At 42.3% G+C, this 19,956-nt stretch overlaps 1 protein-coding gene across 6 annotated transcripts in view; it reads left to right on the top strand.

Annotated features, from left to right (window-relative positions):
• Nucleotides 1–19,956, top strand: part of MAPKBP1 (mitogen-activated protein kinase binding protein 1) — a 99,637-nt gene that overhangs the window by 23,646 nt on the left and 56,035 nt on the right. For 4 of the 6 annotated variants that reach the window (XM_072115689.1, XM_072115685.1, XM_072115684.1 and 1 more), the window contains one exon: nucleotides 13,623–13,714. In XM_072115689.1, coding sequence (XP_071971790.1) covers nucleotides 13,623–13,714 — 92 coding nt within the window. Of the gene's footprint in view, nucleotides 1–7,956; nucleotides 8,168–13,622; nucleotides 13,715–19,956 lie in introns of those variants that run through there. The other 2 variants (XM_072115687.1, XM_072115686.1) reach the window with 2 other exon arrangements.

The following is a 19,956-nucleotide window of genomic DNA, read 5'->3' as shown; positions in this document are numbered from 1 at the left end:
TTCTATATTTTAAGATTACGGCTTTTGCTTGTTACGAAATCTCTTACTCAGATGTTTTTTATATTTGGGTTTATTTTTGTCTTTCTCTTATTCGGGATCTGCCGCCTGTCACACAGGAGTCGCAGCTTTGTGGGTGTTGCACTCCACGCTTAATATAATTACAGTATATTAGCAGCTGGCCCGTATCTTTTTTTTCCGTAGCTTTGTTGCTATGGTAACGGGCGTGCTTGGGGTTGCTGCGCAATTGTTTTAGGCCTTAACGGGACAACACAAAGACAATTACAGACTGTGGAAATGAGATTTCTGGATTACACAGAGAATGCAGAGGATTTTGGTGCCTCCCAGTGAGATGGAATGACACCCTTTTAATTCATGTGCCTAGGCGTGTGCCACTCTGTTATACACATGGCACGCTGGGCACGTTAAGCGTTGCAGTTCTTTGTTTCAGAACCCGTAGACTGTATCCTATTATTCATGGCATTTCACAGACCCAGTAAATACCACTCACCCTAAAGTACGTCTTATTTACGACCCTGAAAACTGCCTTGTGACTGCTGATCTATAATGGAGCCAGTCCAGTTATTCATGAGAATCTAGAATCGGAAATGAAGTCTATAAACCTTTTTACACAGGACAGGAAGGTGACGGGCCGGATAAACAGGGTTACATTGGTGACTGAGCAGATTTACCGATTCTGTCTAAAAGTTGGTCACCGTTGTGATGTAGCGTTGCGGTCTGGTTTAACTTGGCAAGAAAACACTGCTCAGTTGTAGCTACTGTGCTATGCCAGCTGCCATCGATTCAAGCGACTCTTTCACCAGCTTTTACCTTATTAAACTACCAGCCCCCCCTCGCAGGGTATAATATATCCTTCATAGAAGTCCCACTTTATGTTCCATCTCTCTGGTTTTAACTATAAAATGAATTTTCTTCTATATGCATATGACCTGAGAAGTTTCATTTGTTGCTTTAGAAGAGTCACTTTTTTTTTTTTTTTTAACTTTTAGCTACAGAACCTTAGATACAGGCAGTGTTACTAATGGTAGATGTGTCCTACCAAGAATGACTTCTTTTACTATAACTCTATACAGGCAGTCCCCGGGTTACATACAAGATCTGTTCTGTAGGTTTGTTCTTAAGTTGAGTTTGTATGTAAGTCAGAACTGTATATTTTATCATTGTAATCCCAGATAGAACTTTTTTGGTCTCTGTGACAATTGGATTTTAAAAATGTTGGGTTGTCATAAGAATCAGGAGTAACAATAAAGCTTCATTACAGACACCTGTGATAACTGTTACAGCTGTTTATTGTGGCCTAGGGCTAAAGTACAAGAAATTACCATTATCCAGAGGTCCGTTTGCAACTAGGGGTCGTATGTAAGTCGAGTGTTCTTAAGTAGGGGACCGCCTGTATGCTGTGATTGTGGCAATATAAAGTTATATAAAATACACAAATTTAGTCTAGGGTGCTCTGACTATGTCACCAGAGCGCCTCATCTTTTAATTTATTCATTACCTTCATTCCGATACAAGTCCCGGCCATCCACAGTGCCTGGAGCAGGTGACAGACCGGACTTGTATCAGAACGGGGCAGTGAATAAATGAAAAGACGAGGCGCTCCGGTTAAGTCAGTGATTTTCAACCTTTTTTGAGCCGCAGCACACTTTTTATACTTAGAAAATCCTGGGGCACACCACCAACCAAAATTACACTAAAACAGTCATATTATACATATAGTTAATAATATAGATTCTAAATTTATTTTACTCACTCATTATGAAACCTGGGCCTGTTTTGATCAACTCAACAGGGATATCCTGGCAGGAATGGTGGAAAGACACACACGAAGCTCTTCCTCAACAGTTCTCAGCTTCTCCCTGTTTTTAGTATATGGTGCTGATTATTATGTGGCTCATATACTGCAATATAAAGGGGTACAATGAGAAGTACTATGGCCATGAGGCATATGAGCTGGTACTTGTAGTACTCCAGCCTCATGACTATAGTATTTCTCATGTTACATTTCTCATTGTTATATGCAGTATACTGCTGGAGTACTAAAAGTACCAGCTCATATGCTGAGTATTCTGCCAAAAGCTCATATAGCCAGCATTATTGGTGGGCATTACCTTGGCGGTGGGTAAATGCGGGAGTCTCTCCACTCTCAGGATGATGCGCCGGCCTCGGTGACGTCATTTTGTTGCACGAGGTTCAAAGCTTGCGCATGTGTTATTGTACACGTCTCCTACATTGTAAGAAGCTGTGACTGGGAAACAAAACACAGGGGGCACCATAGTTTGGGGAACTTTCCCCGCGGCACACCCGACCAAGTGTCGCGGCACACTAGTTGAAAATCACTGGGTTAAGTAACTGGAGCGCCCCAGACTACTTAGTATATTTTTTTAACTATATTTCTGCAATTGCAGCTTAGAGTTATATTAAAAGTGCATGGATCTTCAGGAACTTCTTGGTAGTACTATCGGTAGCAATGAGAATCTTATCTTTGTGCCATGAAAATCTTGTTTCTACGTACTATAAAACCAAATATAGGGGCATCTGAAATGACTATCCCTCCAGCCATCAAAGGGACTCATTACAGGCTAAATATGACTCTTCTCTGCTCAGGAATTCTAGGAAGGACATTTCATATGATGCCTGAGGGATCTAGTAGTTTGGGTAAAAGTTGGTGACGCATTCCCTTTAACCATGTGTTGTTTTTGCAGACCAGGTTATCTGTGGAAAACATATCCTAGTGTGAAAAATAAATTTGACCGGGTCAGCAGACTTTATTTTTTTTGGTAGTAATCTATGGAAAAACATCATTAGGTGGTTTTCTAATAGTACATGATAGAAAGTAGAAATGACCAATGTAGACTGCATCGGAGGGGCAAATTTACATTTTCTCATTCATATATTGATCCCGATCCCCCCCCCCCCCCCCCCCGCTTTTAGTGTAAAATCCCTCAGTTCAAAAAAAATTATGTGTGGAATTTTTAAGTAGGGTTAATCGGGCAAAGCACTTCTAGTAGTCAGACTCTGAAATACAGATGCTGTATAATGTCTGTCCCCTACGGGATGATATTAAAGGACATAATTCATTGCAACACACACGCACACAGTAGGGATGTCTCTGCATCTCCGTTTTATTACCATTGACTGACTGTAATAAGCTAAACAAATTTATAGAATAAAAACCTTTTCAATAAAGACTGTTTATTGCTGACAGACGGACAATATTAACAGTTTATTGTTCTGTCATCCCGGGCAGATACTGGGGTCCTTTCCCTAGTCACCCATTACTGCACTTTAAAGAGGACATGTCACCAGATTTTGACCCCCCCGCCCCAACTAACAATATCTGCTGATAAAGGGTCCTCCCCATATCACTTAAAATTAGCTGCCAGAGGGGCCCTGTACCTTAATTACTTTTCTCATATGCAAATTAGCTTTTCATACTCTTGTCTGGTATCTATGACTCTTCTCTCTCAGGAACCACGCCCAATTATTCTGACTGACAGCTCTGTGTCTCTTCAAATCCCTGCTCTCCATCCTTGTACTTCACTACAACTACATACATATAAAGCTCTATGAACAGATGATAAATATTGTGTCAATCTTTTTACACAGTGCCTTGTGTTACATTCATGACATGTGACCAGTGACATCATCGCAGGTCTCTCAGCCTCCTAACAGTAGCAAACTGTACACCCTGCGTCACGAAACGGCCCTCGTGATCAGAGAAGACAAGCACTGAGCTGTATTTCTTCAGGTTTTATTCCAGTATAATAACAAGTTACATATCAGCTATGTCCTCAGGTAGAGCCCCGCAGCTTGCTCTCCAGCCCGAGGTTCCTCAACAACTGCCTCTAACCAGTCTCAAAACAATAGCCCTACACCCAACTCCACCCCACCTTCTCTGCTACCTGGTTATCACCTAGTAGTGGGTGGTGGGAGTTTATTACCAAACAATAGCCCCATGTCCAAATCCACCCCCACTGGAGCCGTGGGGTCACAAAGACTTCTGCATGTAAGTAGAACATTCCAGAGAATAGAAATGGTTACATGTGAATGATTCTAAGATGATACAAATGTAACACACTACCAAACACCATATAGTGACACAAATCAAGCATACGTCACAGCCTACTGTGACACCATGAAACCACAGCAGCTTCTATGGAGGATGGAGAGGAGTAGAAGGCTATGGAGGCTGCTGTGACTTCATGTGGTCAGATACATGCATGGGGTACAGTTTGTTATTATTAAGGGGCTAAAGCACCTGAGATAACCTGAACTGTGACCAGCATGTAAAACACTGGAAGTCATTTCGTTTGAACGGGTGGAAGGAACTGAAAAACAAACCCTAAATTGATGTGCGGCACAACGGTAATGTAACAGGGTATGTCATTCAGTGTATTGCACTTGGTAAAGAAGATGTTGCACCAAGTCTTCTAGTTATCAGGTTAAAAAGACGATTGGTGAGGGTCTGACTCCAGGGACCGTGACTGATCATAAGAAGAGGAACCCCAGTAATCGGGAGAATGTGGTTCCCGTTCTCACTAGTATGTAGATCAACAGGATGAACTTGTGTCCTGCTCCATTTTATAGTATGGTAGTGATGGAAATTGTAGATCACAGCGCTTGGTTATCTCCAGCTAGCCCATTCACTGTCTATGCAAGTGTCACACATGCCTAAATGTTGTGCAATTTTTGACACTTCCATACTATTGAATAGAGTGGCAAGACACATGTTCAATAGGATAGAGGATAACTTGCAAACTTGGTTAACCCCTTTAGGCGTCATGCACATATTAGTCCATTGAACTTGAGTTGAAGAATCTCCAGTCCTATTCTCCCACGTAAGATTTTGGCAGCTTGGCACAGTGGCAGCCTCAGTGGTTATCTGTGTTTTATAGAAAGAATGATTGCTTTTATTAAGTAAGTGTGATAAAACACTCTGCGGTGATAGAAATGATGTGTTCATGAGGCAGGTACAGCTGGTGCCAGTGTAGGGACATGGTACATAGGCTAGTAAGCTGTGCCCTTCCTGACTGTAACAATGGATTCCCATGGGTGGCACTTTTTACTTTGTTGCATGGTATAATATCAGCTTTGATGTATTTTTATCTTCACGTACAGAGACCATTTGTTGTGTATGATGGAGAACAGCCATCAATATAAATTCATGGCCAACCCAGTTACCCTGCATTACTGGTATTTGCACATCTGCCCCACAAGTCATAGCTCTGTGAGGGCATTTATGAGAAATGGGGCCTTGTTCACACGTTATCCCCATGCTAATCAACCACAGGTCTACAGACTCGGATTTCCTTTGCAGATTCTGCGAATGTGTGAACAGTGACCTAAGGCTTTTTACCCATGAACGATGGAGAATATGTCTGTATTTCTTCGAATGCTTTCAGGCTCTGAAGACTTGTGAGAGCACCCCATTATAGGTACTGCTTATTTGTCTGTCCATGAGAAAGCTTAGAAAACCTGATAATATTTATAATATATAAAAAAAAATCTATTCATTTTTGTGCAAATTAAAGAAGTTTGTGGTAAAAATCCTTTTATCTTTAGTGTCAGGAACTGGCAAACCTTTTGACCTTTGTAGGGAGTGCTCACGGTTCTGTTTTGACTTGCTGGTTGTTGGCAATATCTATATAGTGGTATTACATCAGTGTATAACACACCCTAGTACATTACTATTGAACAAGAGATGTTGGCACTACTAGGATATTACTAATATACTGCGCACATGTTAAACACATGGTCACACTTCTATTGTACGTTGTTGGAGATGATTTCACTGATGGATACAACAATAATGCCTTATGGAACTTTATTGACAATTACAATAAATTAGATTGTCACAGTAGTGGGCGCCGCCAGGCCTCTGGTCGGCCTAGGCCTATGTTTCTTTACAGTTGCCAGCACTTTTATGTATGAGTGTATGCCGAATGACAAATAGACTGTGCACAAAGATGCATTTTGACTACTCTTTAAAGGAAATCTACCATCAAAATTTAACAAGATGAACCAGTGTCTCTCGCCTCATGCTCCGGGTGCCATAAATCGGCTAAAGTAGCTTTGCTCACTATTACTGGCCTTTTACAATTATGTAAAAAGAGCCAGAAGTGCTTCAGTGGGATGTAACCAGAGTCCCTCTGGACTCCCTGTTCACAGGCTTTTTCACCAACGTTCTTCTGCACTACCTCTTCCTGCCAATATCGCTCCTCTGAAGCAGTCAAATCTCATGCCTGCTCACTGGGCCGCTGAGCTGTGCATCTCTAAAGCATCTATAAAACAGCATGAGGCGGCAGAATGTAGGGATCGGTGAGTGTGTAATAAGTGTTTCAGGGGCTGTGAAACCGGAGTCTAGAAGAGTCCTGGTGCCGGCCCTGACTTCTGGGTAATTTGCATAGTTTTAAAAGCTGTTTATGAACCAAACAGGCCATTAATGAATATAACAGCACTACCTGAATCACTCTCTGGCCAGAGTAAGAAGTGACGTGACACTGGTTTACCTTGTTAAATTTTGATGGTAGATTTCCTTAAAGAATTATATATATTTTTGAATTTGGGATATTTTTAATGTTATTTATTTTTAAAATATTTTCGGTCGCTTTTTGTTCCGGTGTTGAATTGATGTTAACCTCCAGAATGCCCTCCCAATAAATATTTTCACCTTCACAGCTCTTCTATATGCTCCTCATTCAGTTACTAATGGGTCACCGCATGTAGCCCAGGAGTCTTCCTAGCCCGTTTTATTATTTAATTTTGCAATGTCGATTTTTTTCTTTTGTTATCATATAACACTCTTGGAAGAGAAAAAAAGAAAAGGGGGGAAAAAATCCCTCCCTGGAGACGTCTGAAGGGTCTGTTCAGCCAGAGTTCAACACAAGGATGTTCTAATTGAAACCTTTCATCCTTCTGATCATTCTCGGCTGTCTAAATTGTGTCTAATGAATTTGTAGATAAGGAGCGTTACCGTATTGATGGGAGCAGGCGGATGCCTTTCTGTGTGAGGAGAACATTAAGCCTATTATGGCCTGGAGGGTTATAGAGGTAGCACAGTGAAGGTATTTCATCTTTGGCTCCCCACCATAGACCATGTGTCCCAACAGCACATCTACAGTAATTTGTGTGTTCTTGGAGAGATCCAATTGCTCTTTGCAGAAAAGAATGGGATTTGGTTACAGAGGAACAAACTCCTACTGTACAAAGGGCCTCTTATTTTTTTTTCCCCTTCCCTTTTTTATGGTGGTGTTGGCCTTCATAATCTAATAAAAAGCTTTTTTTTCCACCTATTGTTACTTCCTTGTATAATTTGGGTGTTCAAAATGATGGCCCCAAAACATAAACATTTTGCCCGGCTTTACTGAAACATTCACAATAAGTGGTGATTTGGCTCTGGATTGTAATAACTTTTTCTCCCAGTACTTTGTACATGGATCTGTCTTGTTAGAGCAAAACAGTATAAAAGCGTCACTTTCCTAACCGATGTGTTCTAAACCAAACTCCCAGACATGCAGATAGTTAATGTATAATTGTATAGGGCATCAGACGGGTCCATGATCGGGTTGTAGCCTATGTGTCAACGGTCGGTAAGGTTTGCCATGTACCGAAAAGACTGCCCGAGCTACAAACTCTGGCCGAGCCGAAAAACTCGGGACAGAACAATCAGCTCTCGCAAGGGTGGAAACCTCAGCTGTGTGTATGAGCCCATATAAAAGGATTATAGCTTGCTAAAGCTCGCTAGCTGGATAGTTATATTACACACACAGAGGTTTTCCTCGGGAATACGCTCAATGTAAACGTACACTTCGGACTGCCAGGAAGTGCACCCTCCATGTAATGTGTCAGTCTCTGTGCCGTTGTTGCCGGTTTCCATGGACAGCATTGTGTTGCTGACTCTCCCGTCCTCACCTTTATGTATCAGGGTTCTAGAACTTCACCCGTCGCTGATGAGACTATGGCTTATACAACGTCGTCCCGTATCTCAGGACCTTACTATCTTGCTTTCTGTCGTCGTCTGCCTGACCATGTGAATGTCTAGATGCAGAAACCTGCCTCCTTAGACGGGCAGATGCCGAAGGTCGTGGTCTTCCGGCGAAGGAGGACGAAGAAGAAGAAGCAGAAAGTATGTGTTGTATGTGTGCAGGTTACACACCTGTCTTTACCTTCACCCCTGTATCTGTTTACAGTCCTGAGACACTGCATGAATGTAGTATAACAGGGAGATGTAAAATTATCATAACCTGTAGTAAACCTCAAATGCTGCAGGGAGCTGCTACAACCACTACCTTAGTGTGACGCTGCTGAGTGTTGGGGGTCCTGTGGGGTCACACCCTTGTTGATCCCCCTATTAACGACCAAACTTATTGTTGGAAAAAATCAGCTTTGTCTCTGGGAACTGTAATAGTATTTTGTTTTAAAATTCAGCAGTGCCTAATCCTGTCCTGTCCAGAGCTCAATTCTATGGGGAGTGTTTGGAGACCCCATAAGCATTAAATAGTTGATTGGTCCTGATGAACTAAAGGTGTAAATTGTAATTTTTTTTTTTCCTGAACTTTGCGGAGACTAGGTGACTACTTGTATCAGCACTTCATACATTTTATATACAGATTAATAATGCAGCTTCTGCTCAGCTCAGAGTCCATTTCTGTTCCGTGTTCACCATTTAACTGTGAAACACTTTAGCTCATTGCACTAATTGGCATGACCCAGATTCCAGGCTCATTACACGAACATAACCGCCAATCCCACGGCATGCTACAGTGCCCATGGCTGGGCATCCTCTACAGCCTGGTTTAACCTTCACTGGACACTCATCACTTAGTTGTGTCTCCATTGGGAGCGTGCAGCTTTTTTATTGTCTTTGTCACTAACATATTGTCTGTTTTATTCAAACAATTCTGTTATGTTTTTATTTATGCATCCTGTTTATTGAGTTTTGCAGCCTCATTTTGCAGTCGTATCATGGCCCTCACATAGGTCTGTGATACCCTGTCGTGGTGCTGTACGTACAGTGTCACCGGCTTCCTATGGAGGGATGAGGAGCACTCTCTGCATCCTGGCCTTGTGTTCGGGAACCTTGTTGGCTGAGAGAGCCATGAATGCCTCATATTTTAAAATGTTAATCTGTGAGAGCTATACAATATGCACATGCTCACCAGTGGATGGGTAGCCCCTGCACATGCCCACCAGTGGATGGGTAGCCCCTGCACATGCCCACCAGTGGATGGGTAGCTCCTGCACATGCCCACCAGTGGATGGGTAGCCCCTGCACGAAAAAAAGAATAATACTCATGCTCCCGTGCCGGCTCCTTGTTGCTCCTGTGCTCTTTTCTATGACCCAGGGCAGCAGCCGCCGTTGTGGCGATGGCGCCTGGGTCGCACAAAGGACGCAGGCTGCAATGTTACACGATCAGTGCTGTGTGTGTCTTAGACGCACACACAGTGCCGATCTTTATTTAAGATTTGTCTGTGCGCCAGAGGCAGCCTTCAAAAGAGCCCCATGTGGCTCCCGAGCCATCGGTTCCCTACCCCTGCTTTTAAAGGAAGTCTACATTCTCCCAAATAACCACAAGTGTAATTATCCACCTTATTTAGGGAATTTTTATAAGCTCTGGTGTTTTTCCCTAGAAATCTGTCCAATATTTTATACAGATTAGGTTCTTGGTGCAACAAAGCTAGGGCCATGCCACCCAGCACCTACTCCTTACCCAGCGATTGATAACCTGTGTATAGCCCCACCCCTGAGGATCCAGAAGCTCATTTTCATAGCGATAACTGCATTTTGGTTGGATTCAAAACTGTAGTTTTAAATGTAAAGACAGGAAATGTAGAAAACAAATTTGTATCTACTGCATATTTATCCATTGTTCAATTTCTTTTTGTGATGTTTTTATACTGCATATGAAATTCTCCACCCCAGAGACACAGAGCAGGGATAAGTCAGACTTTTTTAATTTGATGTAAATCCATTCGGGCATTATGTAATGTTGACCTTTCCAGCATAAAGGGGAAGATGACCTGCGAGAGATTTGGATCGCAGCAGCTGTTTTGGGGAATATCCACAGCTGCAGATCGTTTAAAAATGTTCTTTTTCAAAAGAAGCTGAGTAAACCCAAAAGGGGATTCCTAAGGGTGAAGACACACATGGCGTTTTTGGGCCGTTTTTGGGCCGTTTTTGCTAAGTGCGTTTTCAGATCGTTAAAAACGCATGCGTTAAAAAACGCATCCGTTTTTTAAAAACGCATGCGTTTTTTGAAAACGCATGCGTTTTTGTCCGTTTTTCATTGCGCAATTTCGGAAAAACGGACAAAAACGGATGCGTTTTTAAAAAACGGATGCGTTTTTTAACGCATGCGTTTTTAACGATCTGAAAACGCACTTAGTAAAAACGGCCCAAAAACGGCCCAAAAACGCCATGTGTGTCTTCACCCTTAGTTGGCAAAGTCCTTTCTGTTCTCTTTCAGGCTTTATTAAGGCCCTATTCGCATAGAAATATTCCCTGCATCCCTGTAATACAAACTCTGTATTGCAGTTTTTTTTTTTTTTTGTGTTGTCCCATATTTTTATTTAATTGTACTTTTAGTCTGTAGAATCTACTATAGGTGTTGCTACCTAATACTGCCTCAAAATAGTGCCCAGAATACTGCTAAAACTAATTTTGGGCTGTGAATACAGAGGTCTTGTTTCTTGCGAGGTAGTCACCGCAAAATCTTCTGTTACTTGTATCATTAATATTAGACTGGTCAGATTTCTCTTGAACAGCGCTGAGGACAGGTCTCAGAGCATCATAGTGATATATGAAACAAGGGGTCCACTCTGTGAGGATTACATTGTTGATGTTGCTGTTCTGCAGGGAAGCAGGGACTCCTTGCATCACATATCACTATGATGCTCTGAGTCCCCTCCCTGGTCATTGTGGTCGGCCAGTGAAATCCAGCCGGCTCATGCTCTGTTTCTTTATGGACTGGACATTATCGATTTTGGAATCCTCGATGGGTCCTGGACCGCAAAATATACGTAGGTTGATTTCAAGACACAAAAAACATTGAATATGTACAAGAAAAGCGTGTCAAAACAACCAAAATATAAGCAGGTTTTGGAATCCTCAGAATGTTACCGGGGATCCGGGTGCAGAATTCAGTGTTTCCAATAAAGGATTTATGCAGTCGGAATCGTTGCAAAATATCCATCTTTGAGAATACAAATGCACATAAGGGAAACTAGGGAATCCCTGCTTATGGATGACCCTGAGAGCGCCGCGCTGGAGGGCGATCCATCATGGCGGAATAGATGGTTTTTCATGTTCTTGTCTATATGGAATTCAGCAAAATTGCTGTCAACCGAACACTTCTGTATGTGATATTTCTTGTGGCTCAGTTGTGTATATATAGAATGGGTTCAGCTCTACCAGCGCCCCCCCCCCCCCCATCACAAAATATGTAAAGTTGTTTTAACCTATCAAGTAAAATTGGATTGTTCTTTGTGGTTGCTCTGCACATTGGGGCAGATTTACTTACCCGGCCCATTCGCGATCCAGCGGCGCCTTCTCTGCACAGGATTCGGGTCCGGCTGGGATTTAAGAAGGTAGTTCCTCCGCCGTCCACCAGGTGGCGCTGCTGCGCCGAAAATAATCTTAACGCCCCGGAATGCACCATCCCATAGCAGGTGAAGGTGAGCGCTTCCCAAGCGACACATTTCGGTTTTTAAATGCGGCGGTTTTTCCGAATACGTCGGGTTTTCGTTCGGCCACGCCCCCCGATTTCTGTCGCGCGCATGCCGGCCCCGATGCGCCACAATCCGATCGCGTGCGCCAAAAACCCGGGGCAATTCATGTACAAGCGGCGCAAATCGGAAATATTCGGGTAACACGTCGGGAAAACGCGAATCGGGCCGTTAGTAAATGACCCCCATTGCCTCTGCAATCTGTCCTAAGGCGGTCACCGGATTATTCATCATGTAGATGCCACAGTAAACTATGGGCTGCTGTAGGTTGGAACTTGTCCAGAAGGTAAGATGATCCGAGACTTCTCTGCTACGAGCACTGGACTTGTTCATACTGGTGAGGTTTATTATATTATCATATCTCTTTAGATGTGATGGAAAAGCTTATCATTTATACCGAAATCTTATGTCTGCTGGCAAATGGGTGGAACTCTGAAAACTTGTATAACACTTGCACATTAAAGTATTTAAAAATGTATGCAAGGCTCTGTGTCATGTCCTCATCTCTGTATAAAATCCATCCATACAGCGCGGTGTCACTGCTACATACAGTATATAGATGAAAGGACCACTTATAGGGAATTTGTCACAATAACCCTGATGTACACTACCGTATTTTTCGGACTATAAGGCGCACAAAAAATCCTTTGATTTTCTCAGAAATCAAAGGTGCGCCTTATAGTGCAGTGCGCCTTATATATGAACCGTACTTACAGACAACAGTTACCTTGAACTGTGCACAGGTCTGCCACCTGCTGGTCATCATCCTTATAATCAGGTGCGCCTTATAATCTGGTGCGCCTTATATATGAACCTAGCCGTTTTAGCAGGCATTTATTGATGGTGCGCCTTATAATCCGGTGCGCCTTATAGTCCGAAAAATACTGTAACGTGATGGTATAATGCAGATTGATATGTTTTATTTCTGCCTGCTTCTGTCCAGTAGTGCGGTCCTGTTCATGATTTGACTGCTGGTTCTATATACAGTCATAGGTAGTCATTTATGTAGTTGGGCCACCTACTTTACTCCTAAGCCTAGAAAGAGTAAAGATTTACATGAATCTTTTTCCCATAAAACTAATTCTCAATCAGCTCAGCTCCTCCTGCTCTATATACTGCCTGCATATAAGACACTGTGTACAATTGGGGAGATATATCAGAAGTGTCTGAGGAAACCATGCCCATGGAAACCAATCGGAGCTTAGCGGTAATTTTATAAACGGCTGTGGGAAAATTAAAAGCTGTGCTCTGATTGGTTATCATAGACAACTAGAACTGTTCTTCTCTGACACTTCTGATAAATCTTCCTGCTCTCCTCCTCCTGCTCTATAACATACTCCCTGTAGACGGGACACTGTACAATGTGCTCTGTATGAAGCTGTATGTACAATATGATAGGTTCGCATAAAATGGTTGTCATCACAGACATTCAGCCGCTTTGGCCCACAGTGGGGAGGATATGGGTATCCCTGCTTTCCATATACCATTACAAGGAGTAGAGACTTTATGAGGATCCCTTTAAGTCCCAATGGGTGAAGGCTGTAGAATTCCTGGTAGTTATATAGCGAATATACATAGACATTTCTTAGTAGCTTATAATCTTTCCTATGGACACTCTTTGTAAATCTCCCAGTCTGTACTCAGAAGTGATCTAAATGGCACCTAAAATCTGTTTTGGGTGGGGGTCTTTTTGATACTTTTTAAAGCTCTTGAAGAAATGTTCTCCATATTGGTTGTGTTGTGAACAGATGCCCCTGTTTGTACACTGTAAATGGGGAACAGTGATTCTTTGTTGTGGAGTGTGTGCGGCTTTCCTCCCACAAGTAGTACAGCTGTCAGCGTCCTCTGAGGTTACATCTCTGCTTTTTGTGTGACAGGTGACATTGGAGAAGGTCCTGGGTATCACCGTGTCAGCTGGAAGAAGTCTCTCCTGTGATCCAAAGACCGGCCTTGTGGCATATCCAGCCGGGTAAGTCAATGCTTACTGCTCCTTTGCCAGGAATCATTTTTGCCTTTGTGTAGAGGGTCCCATTGGCAGTGGCTGAGGATTAACCCTTAATATTTAACAGTAAGCTTTCTATCTGGTTGGAAATATATTAGGCTTGTTTTCAAATCCATCACCCTCGAAATTACCATATTGTAGCAGTTGTGCTGCTCCTTACAAATTGTCCATATAGCCATGGCCAACTTGGACTATGTTGACAACTTGTTTCAGCCCTTTATCTGGGATACTTTGTCTGGTACAGTTCCTCCACCCGAAAACGGGAGAAGAGTGGGCGTGTACAGCAGCCAGTGATTGGCTGAGGCCAATGTTTAGGGTTTTATCACCAGTGATGCAGCTGACCTTATATGGCTTCACTTTACTTATCAGAGATGTATATTAGTAAATTACCTAATATCCTGCCCCCCACACTTACACACATGGCAAAAAACATGGTGTAAAATGGACAACCCCTTGAACCATGTCCATAGCTTTCCTTGCCCACACTTACTAGCTGCTAGAGCTCCTCTCATGTACTCTTCTCCGGTGGGGTATGCTTGTCTGGGAGGAGTTGTCTGTAACTACTTTTTCCAAAAACAATCTCGCCTTTGACTTGAAAATGAATAAACAAAAATGGGGAAACCACATTTTCCAAATTGCAAAGTGTTCCAAATCAAAAGGTACAAAAGTAAACTCCCTCCCATCCACCCTATTCCCATGCATCAAATCTTATGTCAGTGATGGCTAACCTTTTAGAGACTGAGTGCCAAAACTACAACCAAAATCCACTTATTTACCATGAAGTGCCAACATGGCATTTCGAGCAGTAACTTCTGAACATCATTCAATTGTATTGGCTCTCCTAAGGGCACCAATGCAGTTGAAAGAAGGTGGGCAAATAAGTTCAGACCATCATTGTAACTTCTCTCCAGGAGGAATGGTGGGCCCCTCCGGATGACTTCTAAATACAATCCAGTTTCAAACAGCCAATGAATTGACGCTTTAAAATAACACTGAGAGCAGCATCCCTTAAAGAGGACCTTTCACCACCTCACTTATATGGAGATTAGCATGCTATTCTGTAGGGGCTGCTACACAGATTCACGGCCACTTTGAATTTTCCTTCTAGCCCCCACGGTTGCAGAGTTATTAGTTCCAAGATGTGACCATAATAATCTGTGTTTGGTCAGAGAGGAGGAGCTGGGGCTGGAGCTGGGGGCGTGTCTTATGCTAATCTTCTCTCATACTGTCAGTGGAGAGAGATAATTTCTCTGTGTATCTAAAGGCCTCATAAATGTGATGCAAACACTGTGTAAATGCAACCGCAAGCAAAACTGACAAAACATTGTGATTATGTTAACACAACGTCAGAAACTGGGAATGATATCTCCGCAACCGTGGGGGCTAGAAGGAAAATTCAAAGTGCCCCTGAATCTGTGTAGCAGCCCCTACAGGATGGTATCATAAACATGTGTGAGGTGGTGAAAGGTCCTCTTTAAGTTGCTTGGGACTGCAGAAAGATTTGGTGGATTTGGTCCTGTTTGGTGAAATTGGGGCGATGGCCTGAGTGCCCACAGAAAGGGCTCTGAGTGCCGTCTCTGGCACCTGTGCCATAGGTTCGCCATCACTGTCTTATGTCTTTCCCAGTCAACGACTGAAGTAGGGAAGGTTCTGAATAACCAAGTCATCCACTAAGGGGAGAGTCAAGTTAGACAAAGAATGAGAGGGGAGGAGGACAAATTAGACCTAAAATTATGGACGCCCAAACACAATCAAATTTATTTAGTCTCGACATTAACTCCTGTAAGGTGGATGAGGCAGAGTCTATACAACGGCAGGAGCTCCTGCACTTAGAATAGGAACCTACTGATCCCTACAGACAAAGGGGGAATGTCATCATTGTCTTCCAAAAAATCCTGGATACACACTCTGTGGAACTGGTCATGGTCCCAGTATGGACCCATTTTTCTAAATTCTCAGAGCAGTTATCGGAGATAGGCTTCAGGTCTATTACACCTGGGGCATATATCATCCTGAAGGCCCATCCAAAACTGAGTACTAGGAGACTTGTAGGTCCTGTGGAGCAGCAATAGTTGAGGCCACTGCTTCACCTCACACATGGACAATTGAGGGGTCTTCGCTCATGGGGCTCACATCTCCCTTCAGTGATCTTTCCTACACATCCCGATACAATATATTACGTCCATTTATGCAGTAAAGACTGTGTAAAACAGTCGAAATAACAAAATAGCAAAGATCTTCTCCTATAGTCCTGGCTCTGGTTTTCAATAATGCGGTCTTGACCCGTGACTCCTGGGAATTCCATGGGAAGTTTGATTACTGGAAATATGAAATAATTGGAGAGAAGATTTAGTCGTATGATTTTTCTTCTCTGGAGTCAGCTGACTGTGATGAACCTTTATTTTTGGCTGGCTGTTCCTGCACGTCAGGCTTGGCATTCCTACACCAGGTGTTGTGGGCTCTGGGAACCCCTTAGGCCAGGAACTGTCTATATAATTTTCTGTGTGTGTTTTTTTTAACGTTAGCCTCCTCCCTAGTACGGGTCAAAACAAGGACTTTCTTTCCTGTGGATTTTTTTTTTAAATGACAGAATGTTACCAAGCCCTAAATTTACTCCAGAGCTATTGAAAGCTGACTCCAGGATTTGGTGTTCTGGTAGACAGCTGCCTGGATTGTGAAGTTTTTTATTGTACTGTAGATACAGAATGTGTATTTAGTGAAGGAGGCGGTCTTGCCCCAGGCATTGCATGTGGGTATCTGGGTGTAATATTTATTTAGATGGTTCATCGGAGCAGTGTTTGCAGCTTCGATACATGAACCAGATGTTGAGGTTTTTATCGCTGGAGCAAAGATGATATGTTTAGTACAGAAAAGTGGATTATTCAAGCTATAAATCTACCAAAAGGAGCATTGTATATATCCCCGGAAACCTCTGTAAATATCTCAGTGATACTAAATTACTATATAGAAGTGAAACAAGGCTCCAAGTGTAGTATAAAAGTCAATAATTTTAACCTATTTAGAGGGACAAAATATTCGGCAATACATAACAAACTTTTTGGTAATACATAATTAAAGGGAACCTGTCATCACATTTTCACAAATACAACTAGTGACAGGTTCCTATAGAGCCCTATCAACTAACTGACACCCTTCTTTTAGCTAAAAATTGTTTACCTAACATCCTCATTAATCAGCATTTTTATATTAACTGCTATCAGAGGAGGTGTTCAGCACTTAATGTCTCCCTGCTAGGACATGCTGCTGTGTTGTACTTTGTGAGAGAGCTCTTTTACATCATTGGCCACTTCATGTCATGTGATCAGGTTGATGTAATCTAAAGTCCTTTACCCAGTTACATTTGCAGCATCTACCCTATGTATGTATCTGATTACATGAAATCACAGAAGCCTCTATGAACTTCTACTCCTATCCATCCTCCATGGAGGCTGCTGTGATTTCATGTGATCAGATACATACATGGAGAAGAAATTGCAAATGTATGTGGGTAAAGGACCGTAGATGACATCACCTTGGTCACATGACATGAAGTGTCCAATGATGTGGCAGAGCTCTCTCTCAAAGTACAACACAGCAGCATGTTCTAGCAGGGAGACCTATCAATCGGGTACAAGCGGGTAGGGCAAGTAAAATTTAATATGCAGGACTCGCTTAATGCGATTGGACTCATATCAGATGAGTTGCATATAATTTTACAAACTGATTTATTTTTTTTTTACATTTTATTTTCACATTGCAGCTATGGGAAGTAACCATTTAGGAATAAGGACAATGCTTTTTAATCATGGTTTTTAATAAAGTGTTTTATTTTGGGTAGGTTAATGTAAATACCAGGTTCTCTTTGGTCCATGAACTCTATGGATTCATAATACTGCCATATACACAGGATGTTGGGCACAGCATTTATATGGCCATAGGTTCTGTAAAACTGAGATTCGTAGATTCTATCACACAAATGACTGGTTCACTTTCAATTGTAAGGTCTAAGTTATCTCTTTCCTTCCTACACTGGGCCTTCTCTGCAGCACTGCTCGTATATGAAATAATAGGCCTTATTGCTTGCAGGCAGAAAATAAAGAGTCAATCAGCCAGTATTGTGCAGTATTTTAATGTTTTGGGTTCCCCGTCCCCTACAATTTTCCTCCTTGACTGATCAGAAATACAACAAGACTCCCTGATATTGCAGCTGAAGCGCTAAATGGTCATTATGTGCGCAGTGTATAATAGTAGAGTCTCTCTGCTGCCATCGTAACTACTTCATGGAGCTGTCGCAGCTGCCCTCGTCCCTTCGCTCTTGTTCCTTGATGTCCTGGCCACATGTCTTGCGCTGCCCTCGGCCTCAAGGTGCACAAGTCTGTAAATGTAGAGAGCTAGTGCACTGAGGTCTGTTATGTCGCTCTCCAAATCCGTGGACACCCTTTGTGATAACATCTGTCCTCGTATTACGGATATAAACCAATGCTTTTATTAATGTTATTTAAATCTTGACACAGGAATTGTTACCATGGTGGGGGGCTTGTATACCTTGAGTGCATGCCCCCTCTTGATATGTGACCTTACCGGAAGTCATGGGTCTTGCTGTCGGTGAGAGTGGGGAGAGGTTGTGTCACGTGACCCATGGCTCCTACTGACAGAAGGGAAAGTTTACCAGGGTCGGTACAATATGCCAGTGATTGGCTGCATCAGTGGCGTGAACATCGAAAGTCACAAATGGTAACTTGTTTTAATATCTTTGCTCAAATACGAATGTATTTCGATCCCTAAAAAACCTCTCTAAATGCTTTTCTCAATGAGCCCCCCCCCCCCCCCCCCAGTGATCGGGGTATACCAGACTGGATCCACTTTACAATGGGCCACGTTTATCTACACTAGCGCAGTCTGCCCCATATTCATCAAAACTGTCACGGTCTACATTAATATGGCGCCCCCTGCACTGCTCTGGAAGTGTGCTCCAACCCTTTAACATATAGCACTTAATACAATTCTGTTGAGTCACTGTATTAAACGTGACGCATGGTCAGACTCTGCACCGGAACGCCCCTTTTTAGGTGCACAAATTTTCCGTCTTGTCGGACACAAAAAAAACGGCGCAGACACTTTATAAATACGTGTGCAAGCAGTTTGCACGTTATTTTCAGTGCAAATTCGGACAGAAAACGAGTGCAAATGCTTAAATGTGGCCCATGTATGTTAGAGAATGGCTTGACGTCCACAGAACCCTCTCTTTTTAAAATTTTTTTTTTATAGATTTGTTAATTTATGCGCAAACCTATTATTTATTTATTTTATTTTTTTTTTTTCAGCCTGTGAAAACACATTTTATCAGTGGCTTGTAGTGTGAAGGTACTTCTGCCGGTGTAACGCTGGTATTTTTGATCTTGATATCACAGTACACAACGAAGATCTACATAGAGCCAGCAGTTTTACTTGTTACCATGTGTCACGGCGTTGGTGGAAGTGCGACAGCTGGGCTCCTCGTAGATTTAGGAGGTCTAAACCTGCTGGTTCCTTCCTGACCATCAGCAATTCTGAGGAATTGAGGGAGACAGGAAGGATATTGGGAAAATCCCATGATGTGTGCATTGTCATCTGTCCTGTGTAAGATGACGCTTAACCTTCCTAATACGAAGGTGGACGTTAACTGTCGAAATTTTCCATGAAAAGACTAAGCTGCTTGTCCTTACCTGAGTAAGTACAATATGGCTAACTATCAGTGGATTGTACTCACCCTGGTAAACTTTGGTAATTTTGGCCAACCCCTTTAATGACGTATCCACAAGATACTTCGTAAATTCCTAAAATGGGAGAACCTGGTCTCCACCTCCAAAAAAACATTTGTTTAGACTCTTGTGTAAAATGAAATTATTTTTCTATAGGTTGTAGTTTAAAAAAAAAAAAAAATTGTTCTTGTCTCCTTGGTAACAGACAACAAAAACAAGTTCTGCGTAGTCTGATGCTGCAGTTCTATTCTCTGGATAACCTACCCAATATAGCTAGCTCTTTTTTTTTATTTATTTCTACTTTTTTTTTTTTTTAATTTTTATCTTTTTTGCATACCCATGAAAGGATATTATTCCTAGCAAATCTTGTGTGTTCTTCTTGCAAGCAGCAGCGATGAGCAGAAGATGACTCATTCCGTGGCATAGAGACGTAAAACTATCTGTCAAGTTTATTTTCCATTTTGCACA

The sequence above is a fragment of the Engystomops pustulosus genome, chromosome 7, assembly GCF_040894005.1.
Source record: "Engystomops pustulosus chromosome 7, aEngPut4.maternal, whole genome shotgun sequence".
Lineage (NCBI taxonomy): Eukaryota > Metazoa > Chordata > Amphibia > Anura > Leptodactylidae > Engystomops > Engystomops pustulosus.
Note: the sequence above shows the minus strand (reverse complement) of the source record. Positions and strands in the feature narration are given on the sequence as shown.